This window comes from Macrobrachium nipponense, chromosome 20 (assembly GCF_015104395.2).
Source record: "Macrobrachium nipponense isolate FS-2020 chromosome 20, ASM1510439v2, whole genome shotgun sequence".
NCBI classification, from domain to species: Eukaryota; Metazoa; Arthropoda; class Malacostraca; order Decapoda; family Palaemonidae; genus Macrobrachium; species Macrobrachium nipponense.
Window position 1 is genome coordinate 61,882,791 of NC_061089.1, and position 25,581 is coordinate 61,908,371.

The 25,581-nt window shown below is 37.5% G+C and overlaps 1 protein-coding gene across 1 annotated transcript; it reads right to left on the bottom strand.

The window, feature by feature from the left end:
* Nucleotides 1-247: 247 nt before the first annotated feature.
* Nucleotides 248-24,292, bottom strand: LOC135226629 (small ribosomal subunit protein eS10-like). Its single transcript, XM_064266346.1, has 6 exons — nucleotides 24,221-24,292; nucleotides 6,328-6,406; nucleotides 6,080-6,171; nucleotides 5,647-5,760; nucleotides 494-664; nucleotides 248-326 (listed from the first exon to the last, which is right to left on the bottom strand). Exons 2-6 carry the CDS (start codon nucleotides 6,377-6,379, stop codon nucleotides 264-266), a joined length of 492 nt encoding a protein of 163 aa, XP_064122416.1. The 5' UTR covers nucleotides 6,380-6,406; nucleotides 24,221-24,292; the 3' UTR covers nucleotides 248-263.
* Nucleotides 24,293-25,581: the final 1,289 nt, after the last annotated feature.

Here is a 25,581-nt window from a genome sequence, read left to right on the forward strand (position 1 = left end):
ATTTAAAAAATTAGCAATGTAATACAAGCAAAAACACAACTTCACTTTCCTCAAGTAGTTTGCAATTTTCATTAAAGAGCAACAATTAACAATTTACCAGTACATATTATAAAAAAAGTACACAAACTAGGCCAAGTGTAATCCTAAAATACAGCAACAAGGTCTAGATCAATATTAAGGTCGAGTTAAAATAAGCTTTACATATCAATGACGACTCAGTACTTCATCAGGACAAATGAAATAACTGTTACTCTCTCATTAATTTATTGAGGTCTTCGGCTACCACGTCCAAAGCCACCGCCACGGCCAAAACTGCTGCTGCCGCTCTGTAGAAAGAAAAAACAAGCTTTTCAGAATTAATATAAACTTTATAGGCTGTTGACTACACAATAATGAAGTTTCTTACATAAAATATTCATCGTAAGGAATTTTATCAAAATCACAGAGAACACAAGGCAAGTGCGAATTCAAGACCTCTAGTCTTTACACTTACGAATTCCATAGCGGCAGAGCCTGCACCAGCATCACCAGTCTTATCAACCCCCATGGGTGCACGCCTGTAGGCGTCACGTGAACCTTCCCCACGAGGTCCTTCTGGGCGAGACTGAATAGGCCTTGGTCTGCCTTCCAAGCGTGCAGGCTTCTTGAGAGTAGCTGGAACAATCTGGAGAAAACAAAAATATATAACCCTTCTTGGTTTGTGACTGAGTAGCATTCTAATTAACAGCTGAGAATTTTTTAATTAACTTACAATATCAGCATATATAAGTGCAGACTAATAACAAAGGAAATCAATCCTTCCTCTATCAAAAGACATCAACAAAAATGTTCAAATTCCTACCAGTTTCTTTAATAAATCATGTTTCAGAAACATTCAATCAATCTTTTGTATAAAAATAAATCATAAGATCTAAACTACTTAGAGTGCTCCTCTATTTTTACGCGGGAATAGGTTCCAGTCATTCTGGGTTGGGGCCGAGAATGAGCTTAACAAATTTACAATTTGTGTTACAGATTTATTTAATCTGCATAATCATTTTACCGATATTTGCTGCTTTTACATTAATAATTGAAAATTTGCAAACCATTTTTCATAGATATCAACAATTCTTGGTAGTTTGTATTTTTCCTAGCCATACTAACCTCTAACTACTATCGTAGGAGAAACCCTGGATGTCAATCTGGTACCAACCAGAAAAAATCAGTTATTCCTCCACACCCCGGCCAGGTAAATTCCCCGGGGGGGTCGAAGGCCACGCAACCTCTTGACCTGGAGCCCAGTCTTTTCCACACCTTAAGGCACCTGTCCTAAGATACACGGGGATGGTAAGGAGGGACTGAAAACTCCCGTAGTTCAAGGTAAATATAGCTAAGAAAAATACAAATTACCAAGAATTTGTGATTTGTTACAACACTATACTTACCTCAACTGCTTTCAAAGGAGACTTACTCCTTAGGAGGAGGGAGTAGCTTAGGGGAGGCCCGGGAGAAGGTCCGTGGGAACCCAGCCCTGCTCGTAAAGATGTAGGGTTGGGCCGGGAGGCCCTACACAGCTCAGGCACTAAAGGGGGGGGGGGGGGGGGGGGGGGGGGGGGGGGGGGGGGGGGGGGGGGGGGGGGGGGTGGGGGGGGGGGGGGGGGGAAGAGGAATAACCCCTTAGGGCATCATGTAATGCAATGGTTTGTTCAGTAAGTTCCAAAAGTGAAACGACATATCTCAGAATTGATCGTACTTCTTTAGAAACTCGTGTGGTTGCCAGTTAGTATATTTTTTTCAAATTATAGTCATCCTATTTATCTGATAATACGTATCAGTGATTAACTGTGTAAGTACAGAAAGTATTTCGCCAGTGAATGATCAATGTTAGTTCAATATTTGTTAACCCTCTTACGCCGGAGCCCTAAAAATCAAAACGTCTCCCGTATGCCGGGCCTGGTTTGGAGTGAGCGCGGAAGTGAAAAAATAATTTTTTCAAAAAATTACAGCGCTGCGTACTTTTGAAGATTAAGAGTTCATTTTTTGCTCCTTTTTTTGTCATTCCCTGAAGTTTAGAATGCAATCATCAGAAATGAAAAATAATATCATTATCATATGTAAATAATGCGATATATGGTAGCGAAAAAAAAAAACAATTCATACAATTGTATTCAAATCACGCTGTGCAGAAAACGGTCAAAGCTAACCAGTTACTTTTTTTTGCGTTGTATTGTACACTAAATTGCAATCATTTTGATATATAATACATTGTAAAACAATAAAAGCAACACCGGAAAAATATTATCACAAAATGATGTACGAATTCGTAACGCGCAGACGCAAAAAAATATTTTTTTCAAAAATTCACCGTAAATCACAATATTGTTCTAGAGACTTCCAATTTGTTTCAAAATTAAGACAAATGATTGAATATTACGATACTGTAAGAGTTTTAGATTAGAATTGCAGATTTCGACCATTTCGGACGAGTTAAATTTGACCGAATGTCGAAATTTTAATATATATATTTTTTCATATGCACATATTTCGAAGATGGAAAAAGCTACAACCTTCAATTATTTTTTATTGTATTTTTCATGAATTTGCGCACATTTTGATATATGAAACTCTATAAAAAAGGAGCTAATATGAAAAGGAGCAAATATTAGGATAACGCCATGTACGTATTTCGGAGACTTGCGGCCGGCGAATCGGCGCGCGGAGTGAAGGTAAATATATTTTTCAAAAATTCACCATAAATCACAATATTGTTTTTAGAGACTTCAAATTTGTTTCAAAATGAAGAAAAATGACGGAATATTACTAGGCCGTAAGAGTTTTGTAGCTTTACAATTGGGCGTTTTTTCAACTATTTCGGTAGAGTCAAATTTGACCGAACGTGGTTTTTTTTTTCTATTTATCGTGATTTATATGCAAATATTTCGAAAAAAGAGAAAAGCTACAACCTTCAATCATTTTTAGTTGTATTCTACATGAAATTGCGCACATTTTCATATATAAAACTTTATGTAACAGCTAATTTTAAATGGTGCAAACATTTCAACAATCGCACAAAAAAATTCTGATTTTTTCGGAAGAGTTACCGCGCGAACGTAATTTTTTTTTTTTTTCATAAATTCACCATAAATCGAAATATTGTGCTAGAGACTTCCAATTAGTTGCAAAATGAAGGTAAATGATTGAATATTACTAGAATATAAGAGTTTTAGCTTACAATTGCGTTTTTCGACCATTTCGGTAGAGTCAAAGTTGACCGAAAGTTGAAATTTTTGCACTTAACGTTATTTATATGAAAATATTTCAAAACTGATAAAAGCTACAACCATGGGTTGTTTTTTGTTGTATTGTGCATGAATTGCGCACATTTCCATATATAAAAAACAAAACTTTATGTAATGGCAAATTTAAAAGGGTGCAAACATTAGGACAATCGCACGAAAAAAATTTATCGGAAGAGTTATCGCACGAACGTAAGGAAAAAGTTTTTTCATAAATTCACCATAAATCGAAATATTGTGCTAGAGACGTCCAATTTGTTGCAAAATGAAGGCAAATGATTGAATATTACTATAATATAAGAATTTTAGCTTACAATTGCGTTTCTCGACCTTTTCTGTAGAGTCAAAGTTGACCGAAGGTTGAAATTTTTGCACTTATCGTTATTTATATGAAAATATTTCAAAATTGATAAAAGCTACAATCATGAGTATTTTTTAGTTGTATTGTGCATGAAATTGCGCACATTTTCATATATAATACTTCATGTAAAGGATAATTTAAAATGGTGCAATAATTATGTCAAAGTGACGAAATAATTTCCGAGATGTGTCACTGATACTTTTTAGTGCGATAAGAAAGAAATTCGCGCTTGCGCGCCTGCGTAGCGATTGTAAACAAAACAACGCCTTGATCCGTGAACTCCCAGCATCCCCCAAGGAAGGCGCGTGATACAAAAGTTTTCGGCTGGTAGGCCTATAAGTATTTTTCCGCGAATTTTTAAAAAAACTTTTTTGAGCCGACGTATGATACGTCCAATCGGCATACGGGAGACATTTTGACTCGACGTTTAATACGTCCAATCGGCGTAAGAGGGTTAATTAAAAGAAAAATAGAAAAGAGAAATTCCCCGTAGAAACATCTGCAGCTCTCAAAGTGCGATATCAAGTGTTCACCATAGAGTGGCAGCAAGAACTGAGTGCATGAGCATTGGCCTAATATTTGTAAATTAACTTTCAACTTTTATAGCGTTATATCAAAAGTTATGATGATTTCCTTTGATAAAGCACAGAGAAGTTTAGCATCTGATTAAATGAAATACAAATAATAAATATATATACATAAATACACAAACCCAAGTTATATGATTAAGCCTGTTTCAAGAATCAAGGAAATATATTTTCCGGCTTGTTAGTTAATAATTTCATCGAATTTCTCAATTGTGCAAATTTTTGCATGTGGAATTGTGTTCAGGGTCGCACCAAACAATTATTTTCGTAGGTTTCCACCTTTTTTTTTTCACTGCATAAGTGAGACTATTCTTGTCCATACGATCCGGAGTGTGACTATGCTTGGCGAGCATTATTTTTTTCTCTCTCTCTCTCTGCAGGCCCAGGGAGGAGGTAGGATGGGGGGGAGAGGGGGGGGGGGGGGGGGGAGGTTGGTAAGGGACTACATTCACACCACCACTCATACCCTAACGCTTCTATCCTAAGTGGGGGCTAGATCCTCTGCTGACCAGCCACTACTGGACTGATTTCGAAGGAATCGAGAGATCTCCTAGTAGTCCTTGGGTAATGGGCCGTAAAGGTGACTGTCTGTTCCACACCTTAGGACCTGACAGACTGCCAAGTTCTTAGACAAAGACAGACTCTGAGTCCCAATACCCCTGCTGTTATGGGGCTTGGCACCCTACACTGGGGGGGGGGGTCCCCCCCACTCTTTTGTAGGCCTTCCTGATGGTTTCCCTCAACCAGAAGATGATGGTGTTCTTAGAGACCGCCGCCTTCTCTCTTTGACCCCCAGGGCATTTACCTGGCCTGGGTGTGGAGGAATAACTGGTTTTTACTGGTCGGTACTGGATTGACATCTGGGATTTGTTTCTCCTACAATAGTAGTTCAAGGCAAGTATACAGCGCCAGGTAAAAAGGAAAATGCAGCAGTTAGTGAAATTCCCTCCTCAGACAAGTAAATATGGTACATGGACTTACAAGGATTAGAATGTCTCAAAGACTTATCAGTCCATCTGAGGAAACTTCGTGTGGGCACATATCTCTTGGAGTAAGTTTTACCGCTCACAATGTTCTAACGATTTTTTCTGGCTTTCTTTTAAATTATTCCACAATGTTGCTCTTTACAACTTCTAGTAGCAGTTTATTCCAGGTGTCACATATCCTTTATGTAAAGAAGTTCCCACAACGGTGTGCGTTGTATATCTACAGTTCTAGTTTTTATCCATTCTTCTTGTCTGGTTTTCATTTAACGTAATTAAATTACTGTCTACTTGTCACTCCTTTCAGTATTTTGAAGGTTTCTATTAGCTGTCCTAGCACCAATATGAAATGCATAAAAATGGGATGGGGGAGGAACAATGTATGGCATGTCCTGCATTGTAAAATACTTGGCATCAAGAGAAACATTCATTGAAATTACCTCAGCTGGGAGATGTAGGAAATCTCTCAAGTACTGAATCCCTTCATTAGTAAGTCTCCAGTAATAGTGGCGCCAGGCAAAATTCTGTTCTACATAACCACGTGACTTCAAGCTCTGGAATAAATCACAAAATTTAACGTATAAATTAATCACAAATTTTCATGTATGAAGATTTACATACTCAGCAAATTTATTTTAAGCAGCCATATCTAAAGTTTCTCATCTAACAAGGCCAGGTCAGCCATAGAAGGCCACAATGAAATTAGACAATTGTCTGTTCTACTCTAATGAAGGCCATGATGAAAAATTATCCCATTTAAAACTACTTTTTTCCATTTTTTTTTCTTTTTTTTGCAGTATTCACTTCAAATTAGCCATGAAATTAATGCTCATACAATTTTATACATAATTCTGCTTGTACATTACACCTCACCTGTAGGGCTTTGATGACATGAAGGTTAGGGATCTTTTCCAATTCAGGATGCTTGGGCATAAACAAATCTCTCTCAGCTACCATAACACCCTCTGCAAAACCAAAAAATCGTTGTAAGTTAACTTCTGACACCCACATATACCTTGTATACAGTATTACCAGAGTGTTTATTTCCAGTGAAAAAAGGAGTTGCAAGAACATGACAGTCAATGCAACATAATATGAAGTTCCTCAAAATACTGACATACCTTTAAAGAGGTGTTCATATATTGCAACTCGATTGGCTTTTGGCATCAACATCTTGGCAGGTCTACAGTAAAGACACAACTGGAATACAAGACAAAACCATTAAATAGTACCTGTATCTTCAAGAAGTGTATAATAAAATGTTTAAAACAAAAACCATGTTAAATTTACATTCTTTCATTAGGCTAAACAATGTTTATTACAGTGCACTAAGTCATAACAAAAAGTGAAACTTTGTCACGCACTAAGAGTCAAAACAAAAAGTGAAACTTGGTTTGTCACAATGACTGTAGCTTATGAATTATTCTCCTAAAGTTTCGAATGGCGGCAAGATGACACCATATCATCCTTCAGTCAAAAAGGATTTATGATGAAGGAAACATGTGTTATATTATTATTGTAATTCTTCTTACTCACAAAACTGTGAAAAAAACATAGCTGGGGTAGAAAATCTTTATACTACTTTACTGGCAGAAGTACATTAACATCTACAACGGTGGAACAATTACATGAATTATTCTAAGAACTGTGTGCAGAAAATTGGAAATCCTTATAAAGCTTAAACAATAAATGCACAAGCAATATTTATATGGATTGTGCATAAACTACTATAGTATATACTTTTTCTGGCCCCCTCAGATCATGGACATTGTTACTTATGGATATATTGGCTCGGAAAAATGTAAACCTTTCTAAATAGAATCATCTGCTTGGGGGATACCACTAATGCATACTTATATGCCAGTTCCCTCTTCCTCTTGTTTTACAAATGGTATACCAGGAAGGCTCAATATAAGGTCCAAGGATGCCTGGTGTGGTTTAGCAAGACTTTTTCCTTAAATCTTGCCCCTTTTTTTTTGTTTTTCATTTACACCCATGATCTCGTTTTCAAAAACCACCAGGATCTAGCACAACTTTTGAGATTTATTTGTCCTAGATGAATGCGATGGCTTACAAAATTATTTTGATTTTACAGTATACTACTGGTTGTTCAAGTTGGCAAATATTCTTAAATATTTGTTCTATATGCTGTTGCTCCTATCAAATACATATTATTGACCTTCGTTTTCATGAAGACCTTCACACTTGTGATGCACTTGTACATAAATGCCTACCGCTCAATGAATGTGCCGAGGCATGCATGGTTGTCATAAATTACACTGTAATATACCTATATTAATAATAATAAAAGGAAAATGAGAAAAATACAACGTAGCTAATGTTCACAAAAAAATGTTGAAATCTGTATAAAAGTAATCAATTACTTTTACAACAAATATTTTCAAATTATCACGAATACATAATAAATTTATGCAATTCATAACCTTATTCTGGTTTAACTATTATCAAGCGCACTGCTGTTCTTCCCAAAAAATCGCCAAGCTTCCCCAGTTGCAAGTGTGAACACCTTTGTCGTTTGAGATTGTTGAGAAGAAATTGTACCAGCATCTATACATGAAGTGTGTGGATTTAGCACAGGATATGGGAAGTTTATTTATACAAGTGACTGCAAACATCGAGATGGCATCAATCTTCTATCTTCAAAGCGAGATGGCATCAATCTTCTATCTTCAAAGTGTTTTAGTAAAATTTTTGGAGTGTCATGGAGGTAAGTTAGCACTGTGCATGGCCAGACTTTCATTAACCTCTGTTTAATCGGATATTATGGCCTTAATTTCTTACTTGGAAGAAAACACTCACTTCGAGAGATAAGTTGAGGTCTCGAGGCGTTGCTTCTTTTGACGTTGGCTTGTAATTAGTTCGTAACATACCAAACATCATGAAGATAACTTAATTCTTCATTCTAAATTATACCTGATGAGACTTACCCGACTGAAATACGACAATTTCAATACCATAATTTAGTTATCAGACGGGACTTTTCTTAAGTTTCCAATACTATTTAACAGCAAGCAAGGTTGCTCTCCAATAGTTTTTCCAATCACCACTTTATGCCGTTACAGTTGGGGGCATTTTGGATGTTCAGTTAAAAACATTTGCAAAATATCCATTTTACAAAGCTTGGTTTCTATCCACCTCCTGTTTTCCCTGCCGAGCACAAATTTGACGCCTCCCTATAATAAGGTAGGTTAATTGATGTATATGTAGGTTAGGATAAATGTTCCTTGGTAAAGGGTAAAACGAATAGTTACTATATAGCAGGTATATTGGCAAGTGGAAGACAAGGCCGGTCACCATTTCCGAACATTCACTTACCCTAACAGCCCATATGTTCGAACTGTGAACTCGGCCAAATAGTAATCCCTGCATTCTAAGAATAATTAAGTTTGTTTACATGTACATAAGAAGTGACAAAGGCCAGTCATTTCCAACATACAATTGACAGCGGATGTTAAAAATATTATCGTTAAAAAGGTAGCATCATCCAGCATATGTAGAGTTGGGGGTCAGCGTGTCAATAACGAGTAGTGTTTCTTAGGTGGGCAAGCAATAGCCTAGGTTAGCTGTGTCTGTAGGTACATCCATGTACACTACAGGAATGTTGTAGCCCCTTGTATGTAGTGTAGGGGGTTAGCTTCTGTGTAGTGTTCTTGTAGGCAAAAGAAAGACTTGGCCAATTATCATGGCCATACGTCCACTTAGGCTAACAGCCCATGTGTTCGAACTATGAACTCAGCCAAATTAATAATAATCCTGGCATTCTAGGAAAAATTCAGTTTCTTTACATATACATAGGAAGTAGTCTAGGCCAGTAATATCTGAATGTACCTACTTCCTAGGAGTCACAGTCATGTCCGAATATACAAGTAATAGGGTAAAACACTGCTGTGCAGCCAGGCAACCACCTATACAGTTGCGAAACCACTTTCCCAAGTATAACTTCAGCACTTCCAGTAACCTGGATTAGTCACAAGCCAGTCTAAGGGAAGCAACACCTCGAGATCACTACTTTCCTCTTTTAGTAAGTCGTTCCACATTCTCAAAAGATAATACACCACTAATTGTACTAACAGATTTATTAGGTAATTGGGACAGCCTAACTTTAATGTTGGGGAAACCTATCTGTGCTCATGGTTCGTTGGGTACTTGGCCATAGCTTATTTCAAGATTCAAGATACGTACGCTTTCAAGAATCGAAGAAGAGATTCGACGCTTTCGTAAGGCAGTGGCTGAACTGTACCATCAGCCCGTTCAAGGTAAAGTTCCCAAACTATACTTCTCAATTACCAGTTAGTTAGATTGTGTTTTGGTATTATGTACTAAGTTACAGTAATTTTTGGGGGAGTTGTTATTTACCACCCTATCTCAGCCTAATGATCACACATCACTTTGCCAACTCGTACCTTTTGTGGCCCCGCCCCCATATCCCCAAGGCAAACATACGTCTCCCTGGCAGTTACATATCCCACACCATCTACCAAAACTCAAACATGGCGACTTTGTTTACATTTCTTCGCCCCAACCCAAACCTTCGAATATTGTGCAGTCGAACTAGACTATGGCAGTTGATGTTTTTCTATGTTATTTTACTACTTGCTTTACAAGAGTTTAAGGTAATATTTTGCCGGTCAACTGTAGCTAAACTTTAATTTACCTTTGAACTCTTATGTTGGTACATGGGACCCGTTGGTAACGTCAAGTAGTTTTCAAAGGTACATTACAGTTTAGTTACAGCCAAAAATAGTACTTTAAATTCTTGTTAAGCAAGTAAAATAAAGAAAACGTAAATTGCCACAGTCTACTTCACTGCAGAATGCCCGCGCGCGCGCACGCACACAGAGAGAGAGAGAGAGAGAGAGAGAGAGAGAGAGAGAGAGAGAGAGAGAGAGAGAGAGAGAGAGAGAGAGAGAGAGAGAGAGAGAGAGAGAGAGAACGGTCGCATAAGAGTTAAGGCAAGTGTGGCTGTTCAGTGGGGTAGAGCATGAAACAAGGACAATCTTATAATAATACCCTTAACTGAGGACAAGGAAATTTTTAATGAGTGCAAAGACTCTTAGTATACCTATTATGGAAAAATACATAAACCCCAGGGTCGGTGGTAATGTCTGAAAGTTGGGCAGCCTACAAGAGTTTAGGCGACTTAGGGTACATAAACAATGTGGTAAATCATTTGGAAGCATTTGTGGACCCGACAGACAGCACAGTTTACCCGCAGAACATTGAGAGGCTTTGAAAAGACGTAAAGGAGTGGACGAAGAGGCCAGGGCTTAGAACAGAATACTACTACCTTGTGCAGTATTTCTCCCGGTATCAGTTCCTGCAGAAATAAAAAGTGGAGGAGAGGCTTCAGCTGTTCAAAGTTGCTGCCCTTTTGTATCCGCTAGTCTGAAGGCCACACATGTAATACTACTGTCGTCACGCTTCACGAGTTGTTCAAAGCTGCTGCCGTTTTATATCCACCAGTCTGAAGGCCGCACACGTACTACTACTGTCGTCACTAACAAACAGTGAAGAAGACACAGACACTTGGCAAACCTACACCTGGCCCATCACACAGTTAAGAAGGTATTTTAAAAGCTTGAAGGTATTTTAAAAGCTTGAAGGTATTTTAAAAGCTTTTTCATATCATGAACTGTGCTACACTTGATATTTTTCTTGCTTGTTATGAAGGTTTTTGCATGTTTCATACCATGATTGTTTTTGGAAATGCTTAGTCTTTGACTTGGATTAAAGTTGAAGGTAATTTTTTGGGAGCCTCCAGCCAGAATAATAAATCATTTTACTGTTACTTTTCTTGTTTTGTGCTGTCACTCCTTTTCTATTACTTTATAAATAAATTTTTAAATAAATAGTTAAACAGCAGTATAAGGTCATGAATTGCATAAATTTTTTACATATTCGTGATTTTGAAAATATTCATTGTTGAAAAAGTATCTAGATTCCTGACTCAAATATCAACATTTTCGCTATTAACAGTACCTAGGGTGTTGTTCGCGCTCTCTTACTGTTGCCAAATGGTATGCATTTACCCTCCAAAATGGGTAGACTTACACAAAACTGGGAAAATAAGTGAAATTAGAGTATCTATTTGTAGTATATATGCATATTAGAGCAATTTTATCATTACTATTGCATTACTATTGACAACTAGAATTCATGGAAACAGTTTGTAAATGCATCAGCGTGTGTGAAGCTCCACTAAATTGGCAACTGTGAAATTTTGTTGGCGTCTGCTCAGTGATGACAAGGCTAGAAATATTGGATTGCATCTAATTTAGAAATATCAGTAATTTTTAGGGGTTAATTGGGTTGCAAAAGAGGGATAATAGACAATTAAAATAAACATTTTGAAGTAACAATGTAAAAAACTAAATACTGAGTAAAGTAAACAATTCAGGGAATAAAGCTTTGCACCTCATAAACAAGTGTAGTCTTATGCTCCCCGCAACTGTGTTTGTGGAGTGAGCACTTAAGAACCAGGAACCGCAATGTAGTCCTAGTGCAATTTGGAGTGAGTGAGTTAAGACCACAAAATGTGTATAATTACAATCAAATAAGCACTGTTTAGTTTCAGTTGTAATGGCAGTAAAGATAAACCCACCGATTACAATATAAAAATGAATTTCAGTTCAAACCATGACCCCAGGAATAAGAAGTTTCATACTTTCAGTAATATAAGGGAAACAACCGACAGGACTAGGTGATCCAGTTTAGCCCGCATGTGGATCCACCCTCTGAAATAGGGTAAAAAACCGCATAGTACAGGGGTGGACCATGTACGATCAATGTGTACAACCCCAAGAAATGTACATTATAACGCGTCCTGACACCGGAGTAGAGGTCTTCAGCTCCGTTTCTCACCAACAAGTCGCGTCTGATGCCCATCTCCGATGTCAGGACGCGTTATAATGTACTTTTTTGGGGTTGTACACATTGATCGTACATGGTCCACCCCTGTACCATGCGGTTTTTTACCCTAACACTTCCTGACACCGGAGATGGGCACCAGTCATGAGTCATCGGTGGTGAGAGCAACAGCTTGAGAACTCTACTATCCTTTCAAATTAAGTATTTTCTCCAAAGTTAGAAATTGAGGTCATATTTTAAGATTAAACAGAGGTTAATGAATGTCTGGCCATGCGCAGTGCAAACACACTTCCATGACGTTTTTAAAATTTTTACTTAGAACACCAAAAATGTAGAAGATTGAGGCCACCTCGATGTTTGCAGAGTTACTTGTGCCAATAAACTTTCCATTCCATGTGCTACATCCGCAAACCACTTGTACCAATAGACGCTGGGGCACTTCACAACAATCATCAACAATGACACCATCTGTCTGGCAGATCCAAGGAAACTACGATTTTTTGGTAGAAAGAAGATGCGTGCACTAGATAATTTAAATAAATAGTTGATAATCAGTATAAAGTCATGAATTACAAATTTTTTACATAGTCATTGTTGAAAAAGTAACTAACCTAGATTCCTGACTCAAATATCAAGAGTTTTGCTGTGAGCAGTACCTACAGCGTTGTTAGCGCTCTTCTATTGTTTATCAGTGTTGCCGATTGGTATGTGTTTGCCCTCCAAACTGGGTATAAGACTATTTGTAGTATATACATACATATTAGAGCAATTTTATCATTACTGCATTCCTATGTTTTGATTGAGAACAATACAAATTTATATAGGGTAAAAAACCGCATGGTACACGGGTGGACCATGTACGATCAATGTGTACAACCCCAAGAAAAGTACATTATAACGCGTCCTGACACCGGAGTAGAGGTCTTTAGCTCCGTTTCTCACCAACAACAAGTCACGTCTGATGCCCATCTCCGATGTCACGACGCGTTATAATGTACTTTTTTTGAGGTTGTACACATTGATCGTACATGGTCCACCCCTGTACCATGCGGTTTTTTACCCTAATAGCTAGCTTGTAAAAAATACTTCATTGACAACTAAGTAGCATACCTACTATGGGTTTCAGAGACAATGCAAGCACGTTTTTTGGCAATATTTCTGTAACGAACACTCGTATCAGAACGAGATTTTGGTATAGTGCATTACACCCAGTGCCGTAATTTATAAGGGTATCGTGAATCACTAATCGTAAAGAATAACGACTTGTCCTTGTACCAAGAGACAAAAACCCCATTATCCAGAAATGGATACGAACACGCGTAAAAAGCTCCACCAGTCCATGCGGTTGTTTACCCTATATATGCTAACATTGTTCAAATGAGTGCTGGGAGGCTGGGAAAGATGGTGGATTGTCCGTGGTTAGACCGGCCAGCCACACGATTGATGCCATATTGGATTTCAAAACTGCCTTGAAAACATATTATACAGACCTCACATGCTTATTTTAGTTCATATGGGGCTTTCATATTATGTTAACGAAACTTCAATCTTTTGAATGGTATGTTTAAAGTTGTAATTGTACTTTTTTTCTCCAATTAAAAATAGAGTGAATAAGGGCTGGCCAGGCCGATAATGATGGAACGTCCGCGGTTGTTTACCCTACTCCTCATCCATTGCACATTGCTTTAGCTGCTGCTAACCCAGTTACGTTTTCAGACTTGATCAACTTCTGTAACGTTATTGATGTGTTACGTTCATTACTTTATAAAAGTGGCCTCTTAGGCGATTTTAGTGATCAATGTGAATACTGCAAAGAGGAAACAATGAGCCTCGTGAAAGAGAACAGTTTTGTGCCCTAAGTCAGGTTAGTGGGGTTCGTTTGGTTAGGTCACAACTTTTGTTACCATACTGGGGGATCCAAGGTGGCGAAGCCCACCAGCCAAGTTAGGGAGAGCGCCCCATGTCAGGTTAGGTCACAGTCATTGTTACCATACTGGGGGTGGCCAGGTCAGGGAACGGCACCCTAAGTCAGGTTAGGTCATTACCAGTATCTTTTTCCCCCAACCCAAAAACCCCGGTTCCCCAATAGGATCCCCCTTTACCACTTCCATTAATCTTTTGACAATTGCCGCCACTCGTATCCATTTCCCCCACCCAAAAACCCAGGTTTCCCAAGAGGATCCCCCTTTACAGTTTCTATTAAGCTTTCGATGTTACATTGTTTGTTGTTGTTTTGGTTACACCGCCATTTTGGTTGTGTTCTTTCATCGATTTCTTGTCCAGACTTACCACCAGCTGGTGGTAGGTTGGACATGAAAATTGGTCGGAGGTAAGGCTGGCCCATGAAACTGTAGCCACTCCATACTAGGTATTACCTATTCTTTCACCACTTAGGGGGAAACATCACGACAGGCCAACCCTCATCACGGTAGACGGGTCTTATTCACTCGATATTTAATTGGTGAAACATGAATACAATTGCAACTCTAAGCATACCATTTAAAAGACTGAAGATTCGTCAACATATTGTGATATATGAAAGCCCCATACGAACTAAAATAAGCATGTGAGCTCTTCGTAAAATATGTTTTCAAGGCAGTTTTGAAATCCAATATGGCGGCTACGTTTTGCATGGACGGTTCTCATCAGTGACGGCCACCATCTTTCCCCAGCCTTCCCAGCACTCATTTGAACAATGTTAGCGTATGTATGTAACGTTTATTGATCTTACTCAAGATTGCAGTTGTAATCAGCACAATAAAACAACATTTTGTTGCCTATATTAGTGAAAGTATGAAACTTGTTATTCCCGGGGTTATGGTTTGAACTGAATTCATTCTTACCTTGTAATCGGCGGTTTTTATCCTTACTGCCATCACAACTGAAACTCCACAGTGCTTATTTGATTGTTATTATACACATTTTGGTCTCAGTTCACTCCACATTGCACTTTAAACCCGTTGCTGTTCCTGGTTTCTAAGCGCGCGCGCCATAAACACAATTACGAACAGCAGACGACGACAGACGACGAAACTGCAAAGTTTTATTCCCTAAATTGTTTACTTTACTCGTTATTTAGTTTAAATTTACTTTGTTATTTAAAAATTTTGATTTAATTCATGTATATTATCCCTTTTTTGCAACCAAATTACCCCGAAAAATTACAGATATTTCTAAAGTAGATAAAATCAAATGTTTCTAACGTTTTCGTACATCTGGCTGCCGAAAACCATAGAGGAATGAATACGGAAAAGTGCATAGAGGAACGACTACGTTTTTTTTTTTTTTTTTTTTTTTTTTTTTTTTTTTTTTTTTTTTTTTGTTTTTTTTTTTTTTTTTTTTTTTTTTTTTTTTTTTTTTTTTGCTAGCACTTTTCATTGATTTCAGTCTTTATTAGTATTTTGAATTTCTTTAATAATCGTATGCCAGAAATAAATGTAACCTTTAATGTTTGCAGTTTGGAGGGTCAACACATACCGAATGGCAACAGAGAGAGAGAGAGAGATAGAGAGAGAGAGAAGATAGAGAGCGAGAGAGAGAGGAGAGAGAGAGAGAGAAAGGAAGGCGGAGGAACGAAGAAGAAAAGGGATGGCGGTGGAGGGGGGGGGGGGGTAGGTGGAGCTTTATACGCGTGTTCGTATCCATTTCTGCATAATGGAGTTTTTGTCTCTTGGTACAAGGACAAGTGTCGTTATTCTTTACGATTAGTGATTCACGATACCCTTATAAATTACGGCACTGGGTGTAATGCACTATAGCAAAATCTCGTTCTGTTACGAGTGTTCGTTACAGAAATAGGTATTGCCCAAAAACGTGCTTGCACTGTCTCTGAAACCCATAGTAGACATGCTGCTTAGTTGTCAATCAAGTTTTTATAACCAAGTATTTTTTACAAGCTAGCTATTGAATAAATTTGTATTTTTCTCAGTCAAAACATATGCCCCTCAATGCTAACTTTCCTCTTTTAACGACTTTCTGGTCATTGCAAATTCGGCCCCATAATTTCTTATGGTGCGAAAACAGACAGCGCCCATGGACGAAAACGATTGCGTCACACTACGGCGATAATCCAGCAGTAAAACACCTTCATATATCCAAAAAGTAAATAATAAATATATATATGCGCATTACGATTATAACAATTACATGTATAGCTGATAACAATCTGCATGAATAACTGGTAAACTGTTCTGCAATGACAGTTGAGTATAGCAATTATTTACAATACTAGGTACGAAAGTCAAGATGTCGTGACATCATAATACAGAACTTGAAAGAACGTTCTAATTCAGAAAAATAATTACTTAAATTTGAGTCAGAGTCGAGTTACTTTTTCAATAACGAATATTTTCAAATTAATCATCATAAATATGTAAAATATTGATGTTTTACTACTTATTTAAAAATTAGCCAAGAGCACGCTTCTCGTCATCTTCTACCCAAACAGCTGTTTACGCCTGGCTTGTTGTTGGTGAGAAATCGTGTTTCGATTGTTGTGATAAAAGTGCTCCAGCGTCTGTGGGTACAAGTGGTGTGCGGATTTATCACAGGAAATGGAAAGTTTGTTGACACAAGCGACTCCGTAAACATCGAGATGGCGTCAATCTTCGAAACATTTTTAGTTGTAAGTAAAAATTTCTAAAGCGTTTTGGTGAGATTTCCACTGCCGTGGGCGCCATTTTCAGTACCCTCTGTTTAAATCTTAAAATTTGGCCTTAATTTCTAACTTTGGAGAAAATACTTACTTCGAAAGGAGAGTAGAGGTCTTTAGCTCCGTTTCTCACCAACAACAAGTTGCGACTGATGCCCATCTCGGGTGTCAGGACGCGTTATAATGTACTTTTTCGGAGGGTGGCTAGGTGTTGATTGTAGGTGGCCTGCTTGGCCTGCTGTGATGTTCTACCCTATACCTACAAGTGAATAAGGGTGGTCTGCCCGAGTAAGATATACTCAATTAGGTTGTTTTTCCTCAAGTACTTTTTCAGAAAGGGGAGTCAACGGGCAAGATTGGCCTGGTAGTCCTCTCGGTTGTTTATCCTCTGCTCGAGATTTAGCTAGGGGGAAACATCAGTACAGGCCAACCCTCATCACGGTAGACGGGTCTTATTCACTCGATATTTAATTGGTGAAACATGAATACAATTGCAACTCTAAGCATACCATTTAAAAGACTGAAGTTTCGTCAACATATTGTGATATATGAAAGCCCCATACGAACTAAAATAAGCATGTGAGCTCTTCGTAAAATATGTTTTCAAGGCAGTTTTGAAATCCAATATGGCGGCTACGTTTTTCATGGACGGTTCTCATCAGTGACGGACACCATCTTTCCCCAGCCTTCCCAGCACTCATTTGAACAATGTTAGCGTATGTATGTAACGTTTATTGATCTTACTCAAGATTGCAGTTGTAATCAGCACAATAAAACAACATTTTGTTGCCTATATTAGTGAAAGTATGAAACTTGTTATTCCCGGGGTTATGGTTTGAACTGAATTCATTCTTACCTTGTAATCGGCGGTTTTTATCCTTACTGCCATCACAACTGAAACTCCACAGTGCTTATTTGATTGTTATTATACACATTTTGGTCTCAGTTCACTCCACATTGCACTTTAAACCCGTTGCTGTTCCTGGTTTCTAAGCGCGCGCGCCATAAACACAATTACAAACAGCAGACGACGACAGACGACGAAACTGCAAAGTTTTATTCCCTAAACTGTTTACTTTACTCGTTATTTAGTTTAAATTTACATTGTTATTTAAAAATTTTGATTTAATTCATGTATATTATCCCTTTATTGCAACCAAATTACCCCGAAAACTTACAGATATTTCTAACGTAGATAAAATCAAATGTTTCTAACGTTTTCGTACATCTGGCTGCCGAAAACCATAGAGGAACGAATACGGAAAAGTGCATAGAGGAACGACTACGTTTTTTTTTTTTTTTTTTTTTGCTTTTTTGTTTTTGCTAGCACTTTTCGTTGATTTCAGTCTTTATTAGTATTTTGAATTTCTTAAATAATCGTATGCCAGAAATAAATGTAACCTTTAATGTTTGCATGCTAAGAATGGCAAAATCATCGTTGCCACATTAGTGGAGGCTTCACACATACGCCGTTCCATTATTATAAACTGTTTCCATGAATTCTAGTTGTCATAGTAATGCAATAATGATAAAATTGCTTTAATATTTGTATATACTTCCAATACATAGCCTAATTTCACCAATTTCAACGTTTTGTTTATAGTCTTATACCCAGTTTGGAGGGTCAATGTTCGTTACTAAAGAATCTGTAACCTCCTTAAGTCGTTCAGTTGACATAGTAAACCTGAGCCATATTTTCACTCGCTGAAATGACGATATCCGGGTGAGGGGCAAGTGGGCCCATCCCTTTGCCCTACGTGATGTACCCATGTTCGTTATTACTAACTAATATAATATTTATTACCTGCAATATAAACTGTTGTGCATGAAAATTTTTAATATTTTTAAACTAAAATTAGAGCATACATAAACCACACAAATTGTCATAAAAATGAAACATAAATCAAGTGGCTATTATTGTTTAAACATGTCTTCGTGATGAAAATTAGCGCACGCACGGATTCCTTCCCAACCTCTCTCCAAAATATTTACCCAACACAAACCAGCATTCACAAAGGGCCCCCTGGGAACCATGTAGGGTATATAGGAGGTTAATAATTAACAATAAACAACACAACCTCATTCATCAGCAACACTATACGCTATGAGGAGACATGTGTGCCAAATTTTCAAAACAACTTTACACTTGTGTGACAGACCTTTGAATGGTTTTCGAGACAAACCCTGAGGCTATAATTATTGGATTATAGGGATTTTCATTTCCAGGTATTTTAATGTCCCTTCCTATTCCGTCCTCTCTCTCTCTCTCTCTCTCTCTCTCTCTCTCTCTCTCTCTCTCTCTCTCTCTCTCTCTCTCTCATTTTTTAAATTTTACATACCTATGTCCTGCTTAACTATTTTGCGAGCACTAGTAGATGCACCTACATTCATCATTACGACTGAATTAAAAACTTGAAAGTATTTAATTAATGCTATACAAGTATGAAATATATTTTCTTGTTCATTTTTCGAATTACGATAAAAGAGAGAGAGAGAGAGAGAGAGAGAGAGAGAGAGAGAGAGAGAGAGAGAGAGAGAGAGAGAGAGAGAGTGATTGAGTGGATCAGTGTATAAAATATCTGTCAATGGGCAGGTAACAACCGAGTGAATCGTTAGATATCCACCAATGTAAACTACTATTATTAGATAGATAGATGGAAAAATCATAGAAAATAAGTTTAAACTGCAACAACTTTCAGAGAGAGAGAAGGGAAGGTGAAGGAAGGAAGAAGGACAGGGGTGGCGGTGGAGGTGGGGGGAGAGGGTAGGTGGAGCTGTTTACTGGTGTGTTCCTATCCATTTCTGGATAATGGAGTTTTGGTCTATTAGTACAAGGACAAGTGTAGTTATTCTTTACGATTAGTGATTCACGATACCCTTATAAATTACGGCACTGGGGGTAATGCACTAAAGAAAAATCTCGCTCTGTTTACGAGTGTTCGTTACAGAAATAGGTATTGCCCAAAAACGTGCTTGCACTGTCTCTGAAACCCATAGTAGACATGTGCTTAGTGGTCAATCAAGTTTTTATAACCAAGTATTTTTACAAGCTAGCTATTGAATAAATTTGTATTTTTCTCAGTCAAAACATATGCCCCTCAATGCTAACTTTCCTCTTTTAAACGACTTTCTGGTCATTGCAAATTCGGCCCCATAATTTCTTATGGTGCGAAAACAGACAGAGGCGCATGGACCGAAAACGATTGCGTCACACTACGGCGATAATCCAGCAGTAAAACATCTTCATATAGGGGGAAACATCAGTTCAGGCCAACCCTCATCACGGTGGACGGGTCTTATTCACTCGATATTTAATTGGTGAAACATGAATACAATTGCAACTCTAAGCATACCATTTAAAAGACTGAAGTTCGTCAAAACATATTGTTTGATATATGAAATAGCCACCATACGAACTAAAATAAGCAATGTGAGCTCTTCGTAAAAATATGTTTTCAAGGCAGTTTTGAAATCCAATATGGCGGCTACGTGTTTTTTCCATGGACGGTTCTCATCAGTGACGGACACCATCTTCCCCACCTTCCCAGCACTCATTTGAACAATGTTAAGCGTATGTATGTAACGTTTATTGATCTTACTCAAGATTGCAGTTGTAATCAGCACAATAAAACACATTTTGTTGCCTTGCCTGAATTAGTGAAACGTTATGAAACTTGTTGATTCCCTCGGGGTTATGGTTGGGAACTGAATTCAATTCTTACCATTGTAATCGGCGGTTTTTTTTTTTAATACCTTACTGCCATCACAACTGAAAACTCCACAGTGCTTATTTGATTGTTATTATACACATTTTGGTCTCAGTTCACTCCACATTGCACTTTAAACCCGTTGCTGTTCCTGGTTTCTAAGCGCGCGCGCCATAAACACAATTACAAACAGCAGACGACGACAGACGACGAAACTGCAAAGTTTTATTCCCTAAACTGTTTACTTTACTCGTTATTTAGTTTAAATTTACATTGTTATTTAAAAATTTTGATTTAATTCATGTATATTATCCCTTTTTAGCACCAAATTACCCCGAAAAATTACAGATATTTCTAACGTAGATAAAATCAAATGTTTCTCTAACGTTTTCGTACATCTGGCTGCCGAAAACCATAGAGGAACGAATACGGAACAGTGCATAGAGGAACGACTACGTTTTTTTTTTTTTTTTTTTTTTTTGCTTTTTTGTTTTTTTGCTAGCACTTTTCATTGATTTCAGTCTTTATTAGTATTTTGAATTTCTTAAATAATCGTATGCCAGAAATAAATGTAACCTTTAATGTTTGCATGCTTTAATGTTTGCATGCTAAGAATGGCAAAATCATCGTTGCCACATTAGTGGAGGCTTCACACATACGCCGTTCCATTATTATAAACTGTTTCCATGAATTCTAGTTGTCATAGTAATGACAATAATGATAAATTGCTTTCAAATATTTCTGTTAATATATACTTCCAATACATAGCCTAATTTCACCAATTTCAACGTTTGTGTGTAGTCCTTATACCCAGTTTGGAGGGTCAACACATACCGATGGCAACAGAGAGAGAGAGAAAGGAAGGCGGAGGAACGAAGAAGAAAAAGGGATGGCGGTGGAGGGGGGGGGGTGGGGGGGGAGAGGGTAGGTGGAGCTTTATACGCTGTTCGTATCCATTTCTGCATAATGGAGTTTTGTCTCTTGGTACAAGGACAAGTGTCGTTTATTCTTTACGATTAGTGATTCACGATACCCTTATAAATTACGGCACTGGGTGTAATGCACTATAGCAAAATCTCGTTGCTGTTACGAGTGTTCGTTACAGAAATAGGTATTGCCCAAAAACGTGCTTGCACTGTCTCTGAAACCCATAGTAGACATGCTGCTTAGTTGTCAATCAAGTTTTTATAACCAAGTATTTTTTACAAGCTAGCTATTGAATAAATTTGTATTTTTCTCAGTCAAAACATATGCCCTCAATGCTAACTTTCCTCTTTTATTTTAACGACTTTCTGGTCATTGCAAATTCGGCCCCATAATTTCTTATGGTGCGAAAACAGACAGAGGCCCATGGACCGAAAAACGATTGCGTCACACTACGGCGATAATCCAGCAGTAAAACATCTTCATATATCCAAAAAGTAAATAATAAAGATATGCGCATTACGATTATAACAATTACATGTATAGCTGATAACAATCTGCACGAATAACTGGTAAACTGTTCTGCAATGACAGTTGAGTATAGCAATTATTTACAATAGGTACGAAAGTCAAGATGTCGTGACGTCATAATACAGAACTTGAAAGAACGTTCTAATTCAGAAAAATAATTACTTAAATTTGAGTCAGAGTCGAGTTACTTTTTCAATAACGAATATTTTCAAATTAATCTCATAAATATGTAAAATATTGATGTTTTACTACTTATTTAAAAATTAAAATTAGCCAAGAGAACGCTTCTCGTCATCTTCTACCCCAACAGCTGTTTACGCCTGGCTTGTTGTTGATGAGAAATCGTGTTTCGATTGTTGTGATAAAAGTGCTCCAGCGTCTGTGGGTACAAGTGGTGTGCGGATTTATCACAGGAAATGGTTAGTTTATTGACACAAGCTACTCCGTAAACATCGAGATGGCGTCAATCTTCGAAACATTTTTAGTTGTAAGTAAAAATTTCTAAAGCGTTTTGGTGAGATTTCCACTGCCGTGGGCGCCATTTTCAGTACCCTCTGTTTAAATCTGTTTAAATCTTAAAATTTGGCCTTAATTTCTAACTTTGGGGAAAATACTTACTTCGAAAGGAGAGTAGAGGTCTTTAGCTCCGTTTCTCACCAACAACAAGTCGCGACTGATGCCCATCTCGGGTGTCAGGACGCGTTATAATGTACTTTTTCGGAGGGTGGCTTGCACTGATGGTAGCTGGCCTGCGTGGCCTGCTTTGATGTTTTACCCTATCCAAAAAGTAAATAATAAAGATATATATGCGCATTACGATTATAACAATTACATGTATAGCTGATAACAATCTGCACGAATAACTGGTAAACTGTTCTGCAATGACAGTTGAGTATAGCAATTATTTACAATAGGTACGAAAGTCAAGATGTCGTGACGTCATAATACAGAACTTGAAAGAACGTTCTAATTCAGAAAAATAATTACTTAAATTTGAGTCAGAGTCGAGTTACTTTTTCAATAACGAATATTTTCAAATTAATCATCATAAATATGTAAAATATTGATGTTTTACTACTTATTTAAAAATTAGCCAAGAGCACGCTTCTCGTCATCTTCTACCCCAACAGCTGTTTACGCCTGGCTTGTTGTTGATGAGAAATCGTGTTTCGATTGTTGTGATAAAAGTGCTCCAGCGTCTGTGGGTACAAGTGGTGTGCGGATTTATCACAGGAAATGGTTAGTTTATTGACACAAGCTACTCCGTAAACATCGAGATGGCGTCAATCTTCTAAATACCTCGAGTTGTAAGTAAAAATGTTGAACGCGTTTTGGTGAGGTTTCCACTACGTTTGAGACCGTTTTCAGTACCCTCTGTTTAAATCTGTTTAAATCTTAAAATTTGGCCTTAATTTCTAACTTTGGGGAAAATACTTACTTCGAAAGGAGAGTAGAGGTCTTTAGCTCCGTTTCTCACCAACAACAAGTCGCGACTGATGCCCATCTCGGGTGTCAGGACGCGTTATAATGTACTTTTTCGGGAGGGTGGCTTGCATTGATGGTAGCTGGCCTGCGTGGCCTGCTGTGATGATCTACCCTAAATGCACTGTTTCACCAATTAAATATAGTGAAAAAAGTGGGGTAAAAGTGGTCTTTTACGAAGGAACATGAGGAAACACGCCTGTCGATACCGTACCTACCTAGGCTACATCAAGAATTTTTCACGACTTGCGAGGGAACTGTTTCTTAACGGTATCTTTGCGATCCAGCAAGGTTTGATTTCACCAAGACTAGAGCCAAAAGCAACGGGCTACCCTTTACTGAAAACTGAAAAGATTCACGACCGCAATTGGTGAAATTAAAATAAGAAATTAGAATAGGTAACTTATCACATTTAGGTAGTTTGCCTCACTTGGCTAACAAACGGCTAAATGGTGTAGCAGTGACCTAGCTATAGCTAGTAATAGCTATTGCTTTAGTTTTCTCAAGCATACGAGATACCTGGCATCAGCTACCATTCAGTGCTTAATGTTATGCTTTTGTAAAATGAACACTATTAACATGACATCACGGTCATTGAACAAGAACAATTGGAATGATTTTGGCGTGTCGCAAGAATGCCGCTGAACAAAAATCTACACTTTTCTGAGGTCTATTACATCGAATAGTCCTTATCTTAGAGGATTCTAATAGTTCACAGTCACTTTCTTAACTATCAAATACAACACTAACATACTATACGAAGGAATAAATAATAAGATGGCTTCCTGAAACATCGATAACATACAGCAACAGCAACACCACGGTACTTACCCGACGATGTACGGATGGAAGGAACTTATTTGCAGTTTGTCGAGAGAAATAAACAATGAAAAACTGAACGTCGAGATGCGCACAGCGAACTATGGTCTATGAGCTTATTTTCTGGGTTGGGAGTTTTAATATATCCAACACTGAATGGCCAGCTTTAGAATTGTCGATACTATAGTAATAACAATTAATAATTTACTGATATTCCGCCCTCAAGATATTCTAATTTTCTTAAAAATCTAAACTAAACTCAGTGCAGACGTGACCAGCTAAGAATAATTAATGTCTATATTTGCTGAATTTTGCAATATTCTCTCCGTCCCCCTTTTTTTTTCTTTTTTTCCCACGTGGAATTCGCTCTTGATGATGATTGTTTTGCAATGCAAATATCAAGGCCATGTGACCTTATTAAGTTATATTTTCGAAAACTTTTCCTTTTATTATTTATATCGAAATTTTTACGAGCTTGACCAATGGTGTTCAATTTTTATGCTGATTTAAATTAGCGCTACATTATCATCTTATTCCTCTTCCTCTAAATCTCATCCTTTTAAGAGGATAAGCCATAAGTTTTTTGCCCTTTAATTCTTTGATCAGTGAAATGACACTTAATCTATTTAAGCCGTTGGCTATGCTATCATAAAGTTGTAGTAGTACAGTGTTGTAAAACAATGGTGTAATTTTCAATTTTACCTCCCGTAAAGGAGACGGTCGCACGAAGATATCTTTTATTAATATAATGCTTTAGGCTAATAATATAAAAAAAAAGTATGTATAATGTAGTACAGCTGAAATAAATCTATAAAATTACTGAGATAACGGGAAAACTACCGTCCTTTGTCTATATTTTTACTTTCATCCCCGAGGGTCCGGTAGCAAACACCGTGTTTGGGGAGTTTCTGCCATGTTGATCACTAGCCCTTCGCGTTGACCGTAAAACATATAAACAAAAGTGGGTAAATTCATTTCCCATCATCATCGTGAATTTCTCAGAGTATCTCACCTGTACTGCATACACCGTATCCCTATACTGATTTACCAATATATATATATATATATATATATATATATATATTATATATATATATATATATATATATATATATATATTTACGGCCTCGTTGTGACCCAAATGCGTAAAGGAAAATATTATATGGAAATGCAAGGTAACTGGATTTTAACTTACCTTAAAAAATGGGGGTTTTGGTATTATTATTTTTAGAGAAAGAGGTCGCCAGAAAACTCAGCTAATTACTTTGCATACATTTATTTACAAGAGGCCGTTGAATGGCCTGGAGAAAGAGTAAATGCAGCTTGTCTGCATGGGGACCAATATTATCTCTCACAAGGGGATAGCTAGCTAA

Bases quoted from the DNA above. Each gene is read 5' to 3' on its own strand.
- LOC135226629 (XM_064266346.1), bottom strand. From the start codon at position 6,379: ATGTTGATGCCAAAAGCCAATCGAGTTGCAATATATGAACACCTCTTT. The intron at 5,761-6,079 runs GTGAGGTGTAAT...GATTTATTCCAG, and splicing joins ATGTCATCAAAGCCCTACAG to AGCTTGAAGTCACGTGGTTA. The intron at 327-493 runs GTAAGTGTAAAG...TTCTTTCTACAG, and splicing joins GCTCTGCCGCTATGGAATTC to AGCGGCAGCAGCAGTTTTGG.